The sequence below is a fragment of the Apostichopus japonicus genome, chromosome 1 (genome assembly GCF_037975245.1).
Source record: "Apostichopus japonicus isolate 1M-3 chromosome 1, ASM3797524v1, whole genome shotgun sequence".
NCBI lineage: Eukaryota > Metazoa > Echinodermata > Holothuroidea > Aspidochirotida > Stichopodidae > Apostichopus > Apostichopus japonicus.
This window is the reverse complement of record NC_092561.1, coordinates 5,075,707-5,095,014: the sequence shown is the minus strand read 5'-3', so window position 1 is coordinate 5,095,014 and position 19,308 is coordinate 5,075,707. Positions and strand designations below refer to the sequence as shown.

General features: G+C 39.1%; 1 protein-coding gene across 3 annotated transcripts in view; it reads left to right on the top strand.

The window, feature by feature from the left end:
• Window positions 1-31: 31 nt before the first annotated feature.
• Window positions 32-19,308, top strand: part of LOC139963057 (uncharacterized) — a 37,254-nt gene continuing 17,977 nt past the window's right edge. Inside the window, exons 1-14 of one of the 3 annotated variants that reach the window (XM_071963727.1) lie at window positions 32-153; window positions 1,560-1,856; window positions 3,097-3,292; window positions 5,226-5,335; window positions 6,051-6,264; window positions 7,001-7,108; window positions 7,611-7,773; window positions 8,257-9,038; window positions 10,221-13,742; window positions 14,831-14,958; window positions 16,022-16,133; window positions 16,833-16,976; window positions 17,727-17,818; window positions 18,863-19,012. In XM_071963727.1, coding sequence (XP_071819828.1) covers window positions 1,596-1,856; window positions 3,097-3,292; window positions 5,226-5,335; window positions 6,051-6,264; window positions 7,001-7,108; window positions 7,611-7,773; window positions 8,257-9,038; window positions 10,221-13,742; window positions 14,831-14,958; window positions 16,022-16,133; window positions 16,833-16,976; window positions 17,727-17,818; window positions 18,863-19,012 — 5,982 coding nt within the window. In that variant the 5' untranslated portion in view covers window positions 32-153; window positions 1,560-1,595. The other 2 variants (XM_071963656.1, XM_071963577.1) reach the window with 2 other exon arrangements.

The following is a 19,308-nucleotide window of genomic DNA, read 5'->3' as shown; positions in this document are numbered from 1 at the left end:
GAATCCTGTGATGAATCCTGGGATGAATCCTGTGATGAATCCTGGGATAGCTTCAGGTTGTTAGTTGCGGACTACGAAAAAAAAATATCGCTTGCGTGAGGCATAGACGAGACTCAACTTACGATTATTACTACTGTGTAACATTAAGTGAAAGTAAGTTGAAAAGAATTGCCGGTCATCCCAAAACTGTATAGGTTTATCAGATTATCACCGAAATGTGAGGCAATTGTAGCAATTGTTCCGCTGTTCAATGAAATACTAACTTCGATAATGAAGTTAGCCGGTTTGATGCTTTGTCAAAGGTAAGTTCTAAATTCTAACGTTAGGAGTTATTGTATATGGCACAGGACTAAATGGTACTGTAGTGGTACAGTGGTAGTGCAGATCCACGACTGCACTCATTTGTGCAGTAACTAATCTATGAGACGGTGTTTATCCTTTACAAATGTACGGTTAGGTTGGGAGTAATATTATTAATAGGTTTCAAACACTAGAGTACAGTAAACGAAATGATAAGGCAAACTTGCTATTTGACTTGTAATGTAGGGAAGTATAGGCCTAGCCTATAGGGGAAATTCCTGGGACTATTTTTAGAGTGTGAACTTTTATTGTACAAGTGCCTCTGTTTCCAAGTAAATGAATCACTGCTTTGAGTTATAAGTGATTCTACAATACCTTTTCTCTAAAGGTCTGCTGTATAGACCCCAACTATAACATACTAATGATACTATCATGGAATAGTTTCTTGAGATTATGTAATCGACCTGCCTTAGTCTGCAACGCATGCCACATATATGAGGGTCTTTGTGTGAACGCTGTATGACAGTGTTGGAAAACCTTGTTCAATTTCCCGCGAACACACTTCCGATTTCCCGCCGAGCACGCGTAGCGTGCGAGCATGAATGCATGGGGTCCAGGGGCTATCATGGAATAGTAAGTTTCTTGAGATTATGTAATCGACCTTCCTTAGTCTGCAATGCATGCCACATATATTTTACTTGTATGAGGGTCTTTGTGTGAACGCTGTATGATTAACTATACACTGCAGACACGACCTATTCCACACAGTGTTTACACAAAGAGCCAAATGGTGTTAAGAAGCTATTTAAGCTAATTGTAAAGCCTGAGGTCGATTTACGACCGTAGCAGGTCGATTACGTAATCACAAAACTTTCCTAGCTATAGTCTGAAGTGCTATAATTGGAGCCAATAATGCATAATAATTGCTATTTGACTCGTTAGGGAAGTATAGGCCTAGCCTAGGGGAAATTCCTGGGACTATTTTAGAGTGTGAACTGTCATTGTACATCAAGTGCCTCTGTTTCCAAGTAAAGGAATCACTGCTTTGAGTTATAAGTGATTCTCATTTACCTTTTCTCTAAAGGTCTGCCGTATAGACCCCAACTATAACATACTATCATGGAATAGTTTCTTGAGATTATGTAATCGACCTGCCTTAGTCTGCAACGCATGCCACATATATTTTACTTGTATGAGGGTCTTTGTGTGAACGCTGTACATATGATTAACCCTGTTGTAATTGATTTTTGTTTTTGTAGATACGCTATGTAGAATTGACGCAAGTTGAATCCTCGATGGCTGAGAGAGAGAATAGCGAGGAGGTAGAGGAATCTACCCAGGGCATAATTCATGCAACTGACAATATGATACACTGGTGCTCTAAGTTTGGATCAAATTTTGACCATGTGAGCTTCTTCAAGAAGTTCTCAGCTGGAGCGATGAAAGAACCGGTCCCAGACGAGTTACTATGTCTTAACAGGTGTTGGAAATGTGTTCAAGAATACTATCAGCGCCGGAGAAAGTATTTGGAAGGATGTGAACTTCAGACTGAAGGGGTAAAGTATCAGCAGAGTCTTCAAAACAATACAAAGAAGGGGTGCCTATTGGACACTGTGACAGTGTGGTCATTCAGTGTCTACAGTGTCCCATGTCAGATTGTTGGTGGGGAAGCGGAGGTATAGAAGAAGGCTTGTACAGTACAGTACTTAGTCTTCGGCATTGAATAATTTATCCGGTGTCACGTCAGTAGCACAATGCACACAGTGACCAACTTGCTACACAACTTAGGTGAAAACTATCTGCATTTTTGTGCACAAAACCATGGCATCTCCAGGATTGTGTCTGAGAAAGAAGATGCATCAACCTCAAAATTACTATATAAAATTCAAATACAAACCAATCATTCCCTGTGTGAGAAAGGAATCATTTACATTCAATATGGTGGTGCTTTTCAAGGCAGCCAAAAGTCTGAACAATTTTTGTGTGAATTAATACTTTTTTGAACTTAAATAACTTATGCCTAAATTGGTGATTGGAAGTAGTGGGTGGGTGGGGGGGGGGGGGTTGAAGTGTGGTAAATACAGGTTACTGTGCAGTGTGTATATACAGTAGATGATGACACACAATATGTATAATTTGTGTATATTACACATGATTTGAACATAAACTATGCAACAATAACCTTGTTGTCACTTGCACCACAGGTTCATCATAATCAGTTTTATGTTTCATGGCTGTTCCCAGTCGCCTAACTACAGTAGTGTAGTCGTTTCACGGTGCTGCCACAACTTAGTTAATGTGCTTTATACTATCATTGCAGCTAATTAGAGTTTAATGGCTATGTTAGAAATTTTATGGCATCAGGTTTGTAACAGCATTTCCAATTATCTTCTCTAACAGAGGAAATTTAATCTAAGTGAGGACAAAATGAAAAGACTAAAATAAATATTCCATCACAAGTGGTTCAGCTGTGATGCCATTTTAGACTTATTTATGTCTGCAGTCTTGTATATGAAGCAGCATTTGAACCCTAATATTACCCAAGACTGTACAATTTTATTCTCAACTGGGTGGGGTAAGTATTTTTCGTGGGCAAAAACGAAGGGTGGTGGTTGAATTTACATCTCCATTAATTCCTCAAAAGGTGAAATTGTACTTCAAGTAGCCTGCACGGTTTTGTACCTGAGAGTAATATCAGATTTATGTCAGGATTTTCGTTGTTTTGTAATCATGTGTAGCAAAGATAATATTTGTAGAATTGTCTTTTTTTAAATGTTACATTTTCATATTTCACAGCTCCTTTACACGTTTGAGTGCATCGTGTTGATGCATTTTCTGAAATGCTTGAATAATAAAAGGAAGGCTAAAAAAAGAAGTAAGGACAGAGCGATCTCTTCGATGTCACCTCCAAAGGATCATGCAAAAATCGGTCTACCGATCGTAGTTCAGCAAATTTTGCAGTACCCTTTCTTCCTCTTCATGAAAGAAATCCGTAAGTACAAATTTCGAGATTCAGGACGGATAGATTCCATGTGGCATATAACCATTCATCTTATAATAATACTGCACACCCATCTTCAGTTCAGTTCAGTTCAGTTCAGTTCAGTTCAAATTTGTTAAATATCATATGTTTATTCGCGAATGAAAATTTAAAACAAAACGTCAAGAAATCAGTCACATCCCTCACAATCAAACATCATATTTATAGTTTACTTGTAAAATATTACATGTCTCTAACTCACCAAGCTATCAAAATTTTAGAAGATTTCAACAAAATCATTTCAAATGGGCAAAGCAAATTACAGTGTATCTAGAATGACCACATTTGCATATTTGCATACTTAATTAGCTCAATTATTAAAAAAAAAAATAGGTAAGAAACCTCATTTCAATACCATGACAACAATGCAGAGGCTCTTATTGCCAAAAGTGACTGGGTTTTGAGTAATTAAAGTGTGTTAATAATTTCCCAGGGACCTATATTACAGTTTATGTTATAATAGTAACAACATTGTATAGGTTTCCTCATTACCCTCCTTATCATTCTTAATTCATTACTTGTCTATTGACAGTAGGCAAGGGTTTACTTCTTTTTATGTCAAAAAATGTTCTTACCCAAATGTCATCCCAGCATCTTTCATTGTTTTGGTTTTCATGAGCGGCCATTTTTCAATATATCCGGACAACCTCCAGTCGTGACATTTACAAATAATCAAGCTTTTATTTGCACAAAAATCAGCTGGTGTAGAATTTTTCTTCACAGAGAGCAGAGATAGGTCTGTAACTTGTGATCCTGTGTTATGTATAAGCCGGGCTAAGGGTTGTGCATCCAAAAGTCTATACGCCAGAAAATATCTGACAATATCACTGCTGCTTACAAAAGTTGAAATGGTCTACACAGAATGTGTAAGCAAAATTAGTTTCTGCCTAGGGCGAGAAGAAGAGTACAACTGCAGACAAAAACACAAGGCCACAATTTGAACTTGAAGCCGAGGAATATATCAGAATGTAATGATAACGTTCAAAGCTGAAGAAATTTCTAAACTTCTCCTTTCCAAAAAACAATAAACTGTTATGTTTATGTGATCTGGCTACAGAAGAGTAACAAAAGTTGACCACGGTCTTCATCAAATACTGCTTGGAGAACCAGTATAGAAATAGAGGTACTACATTGTGTGCAAAACTGCTCTAATTTGAATTTTGAAGTTTTAATTGAAAAAAATGGTGGATACTCTGATAGTGTTGTTTTGTACCTTTGTCTACCAATGAGGTGGACACAGAAAACCTATATAAGAAACAAAAACCCAAAAAAATTCACAGGGCAAAATTTTAAAAAAAATTTTAGGATTTTCTTTTGACAACCAGTTGTTATCGTTGTCCAAACAACAAATTTGATTGTCCAAACAGCAAACCTCATTGTCTGAAAAATGTACCAAACTAACAAAGTATGATCAATATGTACACTGTAGGGGAGATGCCAAGGTTTGGTTAAGATGCACAAGACATTGAGCCAAATACAAACCAAAACTCTCCTTCTGGTGGATTTGAAAGGCCTATTACACTATATTTGTTTTCTCTCATTATCTCCAATGTGATGGATGGTGATACCAATTTATCATTTTTGAATTTTTGTATTTATTGAAATGTAATCTGAGTTTGATGTAAACATCAAGTCAACCTCTGGACGACCTCCCAGGTGGAATTTTGGTTGTCTGAACAGAAATTTGATTGTCTCAGAAGACAGGAGGACCTTTATAATTTTGCTCTGTTTCGTATGAAATTGTACTTGTGGGATAATCTTTCAACTATTGAAAGTCTTGGTCTCACTATTAGTCTCTTAAAATAAAACACAATTACACATAGTTTTTACCAACATCACTTAAAGTATTGTTTTTGCTTTGTTTGCTTTTTTTTTCATTTCTCAGATGACTTGTTTATTGAAATTTTGGTGGACTTACTGAAGGAAAAGAAAGATTACCTCAATGTTTCTAAATTTCCTGGTCTATACCTACTGTTAATTCATCCAAATGAAGAGGTAAAGGAAATTAGAATCAGTTTATGAATATTCATAGTTTATTCTTTCAAGCTCCTGGTTTTGAACTAGACTCTGGGTCATCCACACCCTAAAGTATCTGCATCTGATGTCCAGCAGTTATTATTATGCAGGGATGTGCCCACGCTGGGCGGCACTGGGAGGCCCCGCCTAGCACTAAAAATTACCGCCCAGCAATGTCTTAAAAATCGTGAATCCCGCCCAGCACTATTTTCATCTAAAATCCCAACATTCCTAACAATATATTCAACATAAATTTAAAAATGTAAATTAGCAAAACAAGTACTTGTGTATGTGCTTAAAAAGCTACACAAGTGCCAGCATTTGGCATCTGAGCACCTTCAAAAATCAAAATATTTCTCAAAGGGGAGGGGGCACCTCCTCCCCCATAGACCCCTCCCCCAGGAGGGCGATCAGTATACCCGGTACTCAGGAAATCTTGGGCACATCCCTGTTATGCAATACTGGACAGACATTAGTAAATTAATGCTTACAGCCTAAAATTACACACATTTTCTAAAGTGTTTTAAATTGTTCTGTCATCTAAACATTACCTAGCAGAAAGCCGAACTAAATTTCCATGTCTGGCTTACGTTGGCTCCCAATCTCTATGTAGGAGGTGATTTGATTTTACAATGAAATTGCATATAGTACTGCTTAAAAATTCATTTGTTACATACTTTACCCCTCTTTAAAGATTCATAGTTGGGCAAAAGGAGCGGTGAAAAACTTTTGCCCCATTGAGCTACAGGACTCGAGCGATCTCCTCCGGGCCATCAACCTTGTTCTTTCGGTCCTGAAGTTCAACCTGCAGACGGACCCAATCCTATGTGACAACCTGGGCTTGGAGGAGCCGTCCTGCAGAATAATAATTATGTCTCATCTCTTCAGTATGAAAGTCTATTGGCACGGTAAGAGCAAACTTAGGTGGCAGGCTTGAAATGAAATGGTTGCAGCCCGATCGGCCTTACAGTCCCCCCTGCAGTCATAGTACAATCAGTACAGAAGGTATTGTACACTAATACTTGTTAGATGCATATGAGTGCCAAATTATACTGCACAGCATTTGTGACAATATCATCAACTCTAATCTCTTTATGGAAGGACATATATTGAATACGGTCTTATACTAGATTTGTGCAATTTTATTCATAAAATGTGACAAGCCTACTAGAGTATCACTTATCAGCCTGGGTTATGCATCCTTCTGTTTGAAATGTTACCTGCTAGTTACATGATTAAATTCAAGTTATTTACTTCGCTCCTCGCTTACCTGTCTCCCCACAACATTAGCACCTCATTCTACCGTGTCTATTATGCCCTGGTAATCTTTTAACACTGTGCACCCTCAGTGACCGGCTCCTTCCGGTCAATGCCCTTCCTTCTCATTCTACCATCCAAAGTGTTTACTCGTGCGTTTTCGTAGTGGATTCAAATCTTTCGAAAAGTGCCCGGATTACATTGGATTATTACCTAGAAGACATCCTTTAGAATTTCTAAGCGTTTCAACAACCTATTACAGCATGATAAGTATCCTTTTCTTATAGGGAAGGGAGTTTGGGGGCTGTTTTTAGTGTGCAACTCACGCCCATGTGTTCGTTTTTTTATGAGCGTATCTTGACAAATACCCCTTTAAAACCCTTGTAGGTCTGCAAACCTTGCTAAACCATATGGATACAGAACTTGTGAGCAGAGTCCACCGCGAAATTCCCCAGACAATTCTCAACAGCCTTCTGCAGGCTGCTGCATCTGAAGGTAAGTCGACATATTTCTGCAACTATTTAAAGGAAGTGTTGGGTGGAGTAAACAGACCCATAGCTTGATGGTTCCAAAAATTCAGTGGAAGAAATGCCTTCTATGTTCCTTAATGAACTTTGGCTATCCCCACAACCACATCCCCCTCCTCCTTCAACCACAACCAACAGATTATAAATATGGCATTTGTCTCTGAATTTAAATTGGATTTAACTAATTTGCTTTTCTTGTTTCCTCCTAATTTGTAGGTAAATCAATAACAGACAACTAAATTAAAAAAAAACTTTATTAATATTGTTGAAAGAAGCTAATTGACTGGCCAATATTTTGTTTGCTCTTTCTAATGAATTTGTAAGTGGGGTTACTGTAGATTGTGGGTTAGATTGTGGGTTAGATTGTTGCTCTTGTTCACATATATATACTGTACTTGTAAGTTTTGTGCAAGATATTCATATATTCCATTATCATGATTATATTTGAAACTTTACTTCCACATTTTCAGATCCAGGTGGAAGCGCTTTTCTCAAGAAACTCTCCTGTTTTGCTGTGGTGCTGAAATCATTTAAAGGGGAAGTTTGGTTACAAGTTCATCAAACCCAGGAGCTTGTTTTCTTGTCCATTATTAAGTGCAAAGTCTGGTTAACAGTCTTGGATGAGATGTGCAGGTAAGTCACAAGAGGGTCGTCACACCCTTCATTCCCATCAGCCCATTGCAAGTTTGACAACTTCCTTTGCAGTCAAGACTGAAAAAAGAAACTGATTTGTTTAATAATATTGAGCAGGAGGACATATTATTGCTTTCCTCAATTTTTTAGCAACCACTTGACCCATTTAATACTGATATTACTCCTTTTATGCCCATCCCCAAAGGTGCTATCAAACAAAGAGTGTCAAGGGGACATTCCTGGCCCCCTATATATCATACTTGCCCCCCCCCAAAAAATATAATTATGCAGGAAGTCATTGTTAATCCTGCATTTAAATGAATTGAGTGATGTAGAAAACCTTAGTTTGATTTTCTAGGGAATTGCTGCTGATGTGTTTTCTGTGATAGACTCACTTCTCCAATCTAAAGATGTCTGTGTTTTTATAGTCATTGAAATTATTTTTGTCTCCACTTCTTATGATATATCATTTCTTTCTTCCAGTCAAATCAGTTCTCCCAACAGTCTGTCGTTGGTGTTTAACTGGATCACCCATTGGGCTAGTTCCCTCAGCGGAAGCGAGTCCTGCCGATTCAATCATACACAGTACTGTGCTGTCTATGCGTATCACATCCTCAGCCTGGTTCAGCATCGTCTGTTCCACTTGCAACCAAACATGGAACATTTCCAGTCCTGTAAAGGTCCGTCCAAGTGCAACTTTTGCCATTTTAAGCATAGAAAGAAGAACCAACTCGTCATCGAAGTGGAGGTACCATTCTTGAGGAACCAAGAAAATCTAGCAACCTTGATGAGAATAACTAGGAACTTATTTCGTGAAAAGTTTTTGCTGGGAAGAAGCTCTAGCAAAGGTATTTCGATACCCAAGCGTGTTCTACCTTCCCAAGCAGGGTTTCTCACGTACGATCAAATTGTGTGCATGGTTGCCTCTGAACAACAGGGGCATCTAAATCAGATGATTGATTCCAGAGAGGAATCCCCCCGCTCATTGAATACAACTAAAGAGAAACCTAACAGCTCTGTTGCGACCGGAAACATTGATTCAAAGGATGACAAGGGTTTGAGCAAGATGTTGGAAAAGATTCATAAAGAGAAAGTTTCATCAACACCAAGAAAACATGGACCGAATAGTCAGATGAAGTTTCCCCCCAAAGGTAACAAAAGGAGGAAAATGTACCCCCTTCCCCCTAAGAGGACATCAGATGTCAAAGCAGGAGGTCAAAATAGCCATAACAGACTAAGAACCACAAGACACCTTGATAAAAAAGGTAAAAAAACATTAAGAAGTTAATCTGCACTTTGGAATGTTTAAAATGATGTCAATGATGTTATACATTGCTTTGTATGGGTTTGAATTATTCACTTTCCTTTACATAGTTGAATGTATATGATAAAGGGATCATAGCACTTTCTTTTTCAAAGGTAGGATTGCCCTCTCCCTAGTACCTACTATATTTAAAGGAATTTTGGAAAATATTGCCAAATAGAACTTGTCTTTGCAGAATAGATAGATATTCTGTTTGTAGATAATATCAACCATATGTGTGAGAGACAAAATTTGTATTCCAACTTGTAGTTTGAAAATGCACTTTCATATCTTTTTCCTAACTCCTGATGAATGTGTGTTTGAAAGCAATTCATGAAACACTAATTTAACTGTGACACACATAATTTAAACTCCTCAAAATTTGTTGCGCACTTTTTTTTTTCTGTGTATCTGATTAAGTCCCCCCCCCCATGCTGTTCAAAAAGGAAAATTCCAGTGGGTCTGTAGGCCTGAAAATAACATTAATGTACTTTTATATTTAATTTATTTTTTTAATTTATGTTTCTCATACGGTACGGTATGTTAAGTGCTGTAGTTGTCAGCTCATATTGACAACATTAGAAGGACTTGCTAGATACGTTAATCAGCATAAGCAAACTTTGAAAGTGTACCCAAATTATATTGTTCCATCGGTTCCTTTGACTTGAAGACTTGCTACATGGTTAACCTGTCCGCCTCAAATCTGAAAGTACTGTATTTATTCAAAAGATGTCCGTCCCAACCTACCGTAGTATAGGCCTGATTGGGACAGCAGTAACTCATATCATTGCCATACTTGTACTGGCCACAGTTTACCATAACTTAGTTGAACCTGTTAAGAGCAGCATTACACATAAACAGTACACTCTATGCAGCTAGTGCTCCAAAAAGAAGTTATGACTGTCATTTAGTGTGTATATCTTGCATGACACGTTTCACATAAAAGACTGGTGCAAGTCAATAAACTAAATCACATCAGTTTGAACTTAGTAAAAACTGGTCAGCGCAAGCAGTCATAAAAGAACATGAACAGTAGCTTGCAGTTTTCAGCCTTTCAGCTATGCTTTGATTTTGTTTGAACATCAAATAGGTAGTTAACTGTCTCTCTTTAATATAAGTTCATTGACCTTTGACACCTTCACAGGTAGGATAGCTCCAAGAGATGCACAACGCCTGGAGCTTCGGAAATGTGTTGTTTCCGTCAAGAAGCTGCCTTACCCAAGAAAAAATGAGGTACCGCAAGAAGGGTCAAACAGTATTGAAGAACACGAGGCAGTGCTTCCTCCAAAGAAAAAAGCACACCCTAGTCCATGTGACAGTGACTCGACTGATTGTGAGATGGACACTGCACAAACAGATGTAATGGGACATAAAGATGATGAGGACCTCCCAGGGGACATGGAAGTAGATCCTCATGAGAGTAATACTGGCAGAAACAATGCAGGAAACAATTCTCTAGCCAGTCATGATAATGATCAACAAATTAGTGATATTAGTAGTTCACAAACTGATGACAGGAATGATACGATTCCAAATGCGATATTATTGAATAGTGGCAAGCATAACAAAATCATGGAATCGGACAGTGACAGTGAATGGGATCCACCCGACGTATTAAATAGAGATGGAGAGAACAGGGAGCTTTACAATAGAGAGGGTACTTTCTCAAAGACAGAACCAAGTCAGATAAACAAAGGCCAAAGTAATACATTGCAGGAAGCAACGGAGAGAAAAGTCGAAAGGGAGGAAATGGAAGGAAAGGAGAACAGTCTTGAAGAAAAAGGAAAAGTACCAAGAGTGAAACCTAGTGAACCCATGGATGACTTTTTTGAGAAGAAAGAAGCACTGATAAGAAAACTTATGGGGGAGAAGGAGAGGTCGAATGATGATCGTGAGGTGTCGAGGCCAAAGTCTAACAAGACTGGACACGAAGATGGAAGAGGTAAATCCACGGTTGAAGAAGCTGTCAAAATCAAACAAGAGAAGTTTGACGATGCCGAAGACAATGCGCATGAAATACTTTCAAGTGATGATGAAGATGATGATGACATTCTTGAGATTAAAGTCATCCATCCGTTCTGTTACGTTGTCAGCACTGACGATGAAGATGAGACAGAGAAGAAGACAGCTGGACAGGAGTTGGAAGACAAAGACAAGAACCAAGCTATGTCCACAGTGTCAGTGGAAAGGGCAGCAACATCACTAGGAATAAGGCCGTCCTCTCCCGGCGAGAAACAAGCACAGATGACAGAGGAGGCAAGCATGACCTCGGGTAATGCACCATCTGCAGAAGTTCAGAAATTAGCAAACACTGAAGGGGAGATTTCTCCATCCGAACCGGTAAACAAAACATCGCATGTTGAGGAACACAGACAGTCCCGGAAAGAGCAGAGGACGATCACCATCTTAAACAGGAAACCACAATCACCCGTTCATAACAATTCGGTCCAATCGATTGGCAGTGAAGAATATCATTCTCTGGCTCAAACGACAAAAGGGAAATGTGATCCAAGCAGTTGCGATGCTTGTAAGGATCAGAAAGGCAAGCACAGGGTTCGTGCCCCCCATGAGGACAGCGCAAGAAGGAAACGGAAAATGCAACACGTTGTCAGGAAAGATGATTCTGATAAAGATTCAGTATTTATGAACAATGAAGTTGACTCAGGAGCAGACGGTGATGATGAGGATGTAAGAGTTGGGTTAGATAAAGATGAAGGAAAGTCATCAGAAGAAGAAGAGAATGGAGATTGGGAGGTGGAGAATGGAGATGAGGAGAAAAGTCTTCCAAAAGATTCTGAGAAAGCAGCTAATGCAAGTGACACAAATGATAGCCTGGTGGACAGTGATGCTGAGACGGATGATGGAAGCGGATTAGGAGAAGCTCATAACATGCATAGCTTGGATTTCCTTGATGAGGCGCTAATGGTCAATGGTTGGAGGCGGGAGGCGAGTAAAAATGTCGATGACGACGTTGAGGATGGAGAGAGTTCTGATGGACTTGAGCTGAGTGAGATCATTGATCATACCGAGAGCTTAGTATGGGATGTAAAGGAGGAGAAGCAGGAGAAGGGTATGGAAGACGAGAAGAACCTGATCATTAAGAAAGATGTCAAAGAGAGCAACGATGGAAATGTTAACAGAATCACAGAGCATAGACCGAGCCATCATCACGCAGTTTCAGCGCCAGATATCAACAGGGTAGATGTAGACAGTGAGAGTGTGATGAGGGATGTTAGTAAAACAGGCAAAGTTGACAAAGGCGCCGGCGATTCTAGCAGTCCACAGAAAGGTGATAAACTCTTAATGAATATACTGGAAGGCGTTGGCCCTGATGGTGATGACGATGAAGACGAAGAAGAAGGCAGCGATGGATGGTTAGAGGGTGATGGAGAAGCAGAGGATGAAAATGAAGAAGTCTTCAAGGACAACAGTGGATGGGTTCCAGATGATCAGGAAAATGTCTCCTGCTCTTCTCAAGGGTTGGAAGTTTCCAACGAGATATTTGAGATGGATGGCATGTGTACAAAAGTCTCGACCGGTAACATAAATGAGTACAAGAGTGCTGTAGAAGAGGCAGAAGAGAAAAAGGAAGCAAAAACAGGGAAGCCGAGCAAAAAGAATGGCGATAAAAGTGAGCATGGAATTCAGTCAAAATCATTCTACAAGAAACAGACCAAAGTAGGGGAAAGGGTCAAGAATTCCTACAAGAGGAAACCACCCCCCTTAAAAAATAATCATGCAAGGATGCAAAAGATGCAGCGCAAATTTTCAGCTCAGAGAGAAGCTGCAAGGATGGCAGTACCTCTGGGTCGACAATCTTTGGTGACTGGCCAGCGAAGGAGATCTAGCTTTCAACAAGAGGATGCTGAAGAGCAGAAGACAGAGGATAATCAAACCAAAGACATTCCGGAGACAAGATTGGCAGCTCCCACGGTAAAATCTTCAAGCTACAGATCGAGAAGAGCTGACAGTCTCATAGAAAGTTTCAAGGAGGCTGAAGGTCATAGGGGCGGGAAAGTAAGAATAGCTCATCAGAGAACGCCCAGGATTAGAAAATCAACAAACCTCCCTGCAAACATGTCATTGAGTAGCAGCTTTAAAACTGGAGTGGAAAGCAGACCAAGGGAAGAAAGGCAAAATGGCACTCCACCGGGGACGGAGGGTGACATCTTGTCCCCACTTTTGAAAGAATCAGCAAAGACTCACAAAGAAGTCAGAGAGGCAAGCCATAGACCTGCTTTGCAGTCACTGACCAACCCGACAGGTGCCAGCCGGGCATCGTCCTCTGTGCACCCGCTCGTAAGAGGAGGTGACAGCTGCCAGAAAAAGCGAGTTCAATTTGATTTATCTGCTTCAGTTGGTCCAGCTACAGGTCCCTCCTCTGCTCACCACGGTGGTAGTATTCTGAAGTCTCCAAAAACAAAAAAACAATATCAAGAGCACAATCCTGACAGGTCAGGGGTCAATTCCAAAGATCCGACCTCCTTCGCGGTAACGCTATCATCGACACCTCAGAGCCGGGACAGTACCGAGGCTGAAACAAATCCCCCCTTTGGATCCCCGAGAAGGAAGCCGGCAAAAATGACTACCACCAAACAGTTGACAGTTAATCAGTTCTTGGGCTGGATCTTAAGTTGGAATGTCAGCTCCTTGGAAGAGAGACAAAGTAAGTGCTATTTTAAAACTCATAATATTTCATCTTTAATGGCAATCAGTTTGCAGTATTATAGAAAGGTCGTCACTCTAGGGATAAATCTCTGGTACAGATTGCTTGGTTATGGGAGTCTTCACAGTATACTGTGAAAAAACTATAATGTACAGCATGGTTGTACAAACTATAATGCTAGTTTTGTTAGAGTCTCTTTTTATCTAAAAGCTCATTTCAGTGGTTAGTTCAGCCCTTCAATATTTTCATAGCAAATGTACCTTGTGGCAGCCAGTTGGGACAATACCCTAATTGCTAATACCTCTCTAAACTGCACACCAATATCATGCTCTCAAAGCACTGGTATTGATAGTACAAACAGTTCCTAACCTTGATAACATGATATTCATACTGGCGATACGAGTGCTCTGAAGTGGGACATGACACCACAGTATACAGACAAATTGTCCCAACTGGGTGCTTGTGGTACTCTTCTTTTGCATATGCAGTATATATGTTAAAGAATTGGAGCAGATTTCATTTATTTTCATTACACAGAAAGACTTTTAAATTTCAAATTGTTTGATGAGAAGAGTTATTTTACTTCATTGTTCTAGTAAGGTGACCTTATTTTTACTTGACTGGAGGAGAAAGATAGCTCAGTTAATCAGAAGCGGGAAGTTATTTTTGATTAAAATGGCCTGAATTTTTTACGCTGAGGAATACACGTGTTATTGATTCATATGTCATTGCAATGGATGAAAACTCTTAGTACATTGAAAGCAGGATGGAATGTTTTTGCGTGTGATTTCAAGTGAACCCAATAAAGTAGAAGCTATTTTAAGATATCTTACAACATAAACATCTTTGGAGGCTGCTATTTTACCCCTTTTGGGTTTTTTTTTTATTTTTTTATTTTTTTATTTTTTTTTGCATGTAATAACGATGTTAAAACTGTAAATCTCTTTCACTTTCAACAACTTTGTATTAAAAGGCTTATACATGTCAGATATAAAAGGATAAACAGTAGGAAGATCATAACAGATATATCACTATCAGTAAATTACTATCAGTTTTTTCTTTTTCTTCTCCTTTCTCTATTGAAACAGAAGATACTTCTAAGATTTTGAAGGGGTGTGACTTCAAGACCCTCAAGCAAGTACCAAATTCTTTCACGTCCATCGATCAATTCTATGATACATTCTTACCACTGAAGATGGTACAGATCTGGACAAATGTAAGTAGTCGTAGTGGATTGAGAGGTAGGAGAAACCTCCTTTTTTTGAATGCAAGTGAGAAATTGTCTTAAGTTGGATTTTCATTGAAATATAGCAGAGTTTTACTGCTGCAATTTTTCAGCTCTTTAAAAAGGGGTAGGAAGGCAAACTTTCAAAGAAAATTTGAAAGGACAACATGGCATGTATGGCATGGCAAGTTTGAGAAAACAATGTTATGAAAGGATAGAAGACAGGTGTGATTGATAAGAGCGGCTTACGTAAATCCCTACGTCTATGGCTTTAAGTTTCTAATAGCTGTTTTCTGGCCAAAGTAATACTGGGGGTTTGAATGAGTTTTGAGCTGTGACATAGTTTGATAAGCTTTAACGATGTATGTACCTGTGAGGGCGTTGTGGTCAAGTGGTTAAGGCGGTGGACTTGTGATCTAAGGATTACAGGTTCGAGCCCTGGCCATATCATTGCGTTGTGTCCTTGGGCAAGGCACTTTATCTCCATTGCCTCTCTTCACCCAGGTGTATAAATGGGGACTTGGGAGGTGGCTTGTAAATATAGTTGCGTGCGCCAGTTTGTGGCTGCACCCTATGGGAAGTCCCCCAGGGGACACGTGGCTGTGGTGCACTGTTGTGCCCCAGGAGAGATTTTTTGAATTGTGCACACTTTGGTGTGTAGGTGTGACTAGTTACCAATGACCAGGGTTAATTGTAAAGCACATAGAACTTGTGGATTATGCGCTATATAAATAACGGCGTAATAATAATAATAATCATACCTATGAGGGTACTGTACCTAGGTAAAGGGGCACCACAGTTTGTTGCTCTCGATAACTGTTAATGATTTTTAATGGCAGTTTTGCAAGTGGTAGGGTAACCATTGGTCCATGTCATCCATGCCCCAATCCCTGCTTGCCAATGGCAGATAATTTGCATTGTTTGAGCACATGTTTTGACCAACTCAACATTTTGCAAACAAATTGCTCAGCTCTTTATAAACACCTTTTACAACCACCTACATTTGAGCATTTTGATAACAACTTAATATTTCCAAGCCCCTTATGCTTTTCAGGTTCAACATGATTACAGAAGTGTCAGCAAGGAGCTACTACCTAGCGGGCTTCTCGTTGAGTCATTCGTTGCTACTGTTGAGAATAAAGTATGCAAGACTTGCAAATTTTCAGGTTTGTTCATATTGCTGGACGTCGCTATCTCTTTAAGTTATCATTGTACTGTATATTAATTTAATCAAACACCAGTAATCCTACATTGGGTATCAGGGCGACCATTCAGATAAGTTTAATGACATTGTGAAAGAGTGGAAAACTTCAATATTAATAAATAAACAATACAAGTATAAAAATTTAATCACGGAGCATTCTTAGTTTAGTTGGTGTAACATTTAGGTAGTTGGTGTAAGGTTGAGAGCAACCATGTACAGTAGCAATGTGTCATATTAGGAATAGTTTACCTTATGATTGAAATGTAGTTGACACCCTGCAAAGGGAAAGCCTCCTATTTATATAACCATAGATGAGCTTGGTTGACTAGCTTGCATGGTAAACCCTCTTTGTTTTTATAACTGCAGGGAGCATTATTATGTACAACTTGAGCAGTTGCCTGTAGTTGATTCCTTCATTGCCTTCTTTCACAAGTCCTTCCTATGAATGTTCTGTTTACTTTATTTTCATTATATATCAGTTTGTAAACCAGTGGGGCCTCTCTTAACTCTTTTCCATTGTCTTAACATATCCCAGTCAGTTTTCCCTTATTCATTTGCTTAGTATGTAACGTCAGTTTTTATCGGAAATATGACCAGTTATTAAGAAAATGTGTCACATTTCCCTTTTCATCTCCCTACATATGTTTCACTTTTGTAATAGTTCCCATGGCAACCAAGCCAGATAGAAATCCCAACATTCAGTACCCAAAAAAGTTTGACTTGGTCATGATCAGACAGGATGAGAAGGACCGCTTTTGTCCAGTCTTTGGTTACGTCGAGGAGGCAGTGCCCTACGAGTCCATAGGTGAGCAGAGCTTAGGTTATCAAGGTTATTTACAGTTCATCACTCACAGGTTAGAACAAGGCTAGTAAGAAGGCCTCAACCAAAACTTTTCTGAAAAGAAATGTCTATGTGTAGTAAGTTTGAATTTGAGTTTATTTCCACGGTCAAAAATATACAAAAAGTAAAACAGTTTTTCACAAGGTGATGGAGGAGGACTGAAGAAGCCGAGCATTCACGAGCAGTCCACCTTTTACAAATAGGCACTGGATAATGACGGAAAATAGAACAACGAAGGAACAATGAAAGATGACAGATGAAAAGTTTAAAATAAAAACCATCGAGAAACAATAATCATTAAGCGAATGAAATTTCAGTTTAGATTTCTAGGAAAGTATAGTTTTGTCATCTTGTATGGTACTATCTAAACCGTTCCATAAACCGACACCGTTGTTTAGCAAAAGGCGGTGAGAAGTTTCTGTGGCAGTAAAATTTGTAGGAACATGTTTAGAAAAACGAGTGTTATGGTTATGAAGGATATCGCAGTTTCACTTGTTGTATGCATCAACATTACATACCTATACATAAACAAAGTTACAACTCACCTTTGCAATTATCACTCCTCTATCTACTTATTAACCGCATCGCAATTGTGAGGAAAATTCTATTTACATACCTATTCATAAACACTGTTACAACTCATCTCTTCAATGATCACTCCTCTATCTACCTAACCATTCAGATCAAGATATTTATTTCCGTCCTTTTCTCTAGCATTTTATTCCGCATCCAGTTCCTCCGGGCTGATGGTGAGGGCAAGAATCGTAGGTGATGTTCAGTTCAAGGGACACAACGTCACATTCCAGGTCGGTAGTGGAGTTTAATTTCTAACTGCTATATATGTGATCATGACGTGTATAAGCTAAAAGTGCCCCAACATATCGATCCTAGCTGGATCTTCCTCAAAAGTCAAGTGCTGCAAGCCTGCATGTACATTTGACCTTCACAGGCTTTATGCGGTAGATAAACAGTTAAAGGCATTGAAGACTATTATGAAGTAAGGCATGAAACAGCCATTTTGTTATACTTGACAATGTAAAAGTGCTGATCAGTTCTGCCCTAACTTGATTTGCCGATTGTCGTTCAGAGAATCAAGCTTCCTTGTGTAGGGTTGTTTTGAGAAACAGTGTGTGTGTGATATAGTATTAAACCTCTTCCACCTGTTGGCAAAGAAAGGAGCACAATTTTGGTGAGGCACCCAAGTCAAACTTTGGATGCTGTGGGTCTGCAGCGTCACTGCTACATAGGATATAATCGTTTGTGCTCCACATTTCACACAATACAGGCATGAGCTTTTTCCGCGAATTTTTTTTCTTTTCTACCTCGGGGACAAATACTACTATCCTAACACACTGTAACATACGCAAACTGGAGCCTATACCGCAATTTTTGCAAAGTTCCGTGATTTTGTTTTTACCCAAGGCTCATCACTGATAATAGGCCCTGCTGGTCTGCAGAAATATTCTCCATTGTTTGATATTGAGTCAGCTTGGCTGCAGTGGGATTTTTTGCTGCAGCTGCTTTGACAAGGTGTCAAACTGTATTGTCAGTTAGAAACTATAGGTTCTACCTCGAGAAAGTCTCCCTTCTCAAAGCAAGCCTGGGGAAATTTGATTTAATGAGCCTCATGGCTTGTTAACCATTAAGATTAACCATATTTTGCATATAAGACTCTGGGCTGAAGTTGTTATTATCAGGAAGCAATCTCATCTCAGTTATTGCACCATGTTGGACAAATATATCAGAGTTATCTTACGACAAAAAATCGTCTGAAAGGAAGAGGGTAGGGCTGTTTGAAGTTCAAAGTGACATTGCATTTAACAACATTGTGTCCCTTTTCTCTTCTCTAGGTGGTGAAATCTCTGGAATGTTACATTCAACAGTTCTCAGCTTTCTGTAAGCTTCCAAATAGTGTTCTGGCTTCCAGCATTCTTTGCCCTACCAGAAAAGATGTCTTCTGCATGGAACCAGGAATCCCATTGGATATTAGTATATACAAGGTCATTTCTTATGCTGAAATTATAAGTTATTTTCATATACAAAAAACCTTGTCTGAATGAGTAAATTTTCTTTGGCAAGCAATTTTACAATCAAGTATTTCATATGTGGGTATGTCCAAAGCCAAAGTCAGTCACAGATTAAGTACAACAATCCCCTCCCCCCTCACTTAAACTTCCACTTCAAAATAACCACGACACCCCGCCACCTCCCTACAGCAGAAATAAGCAAAAAAGAAAAGAAAGAATTCAGAAAAAAATATCTTACTGCCCTTGTTGCAAATTAATTTCACTATCAA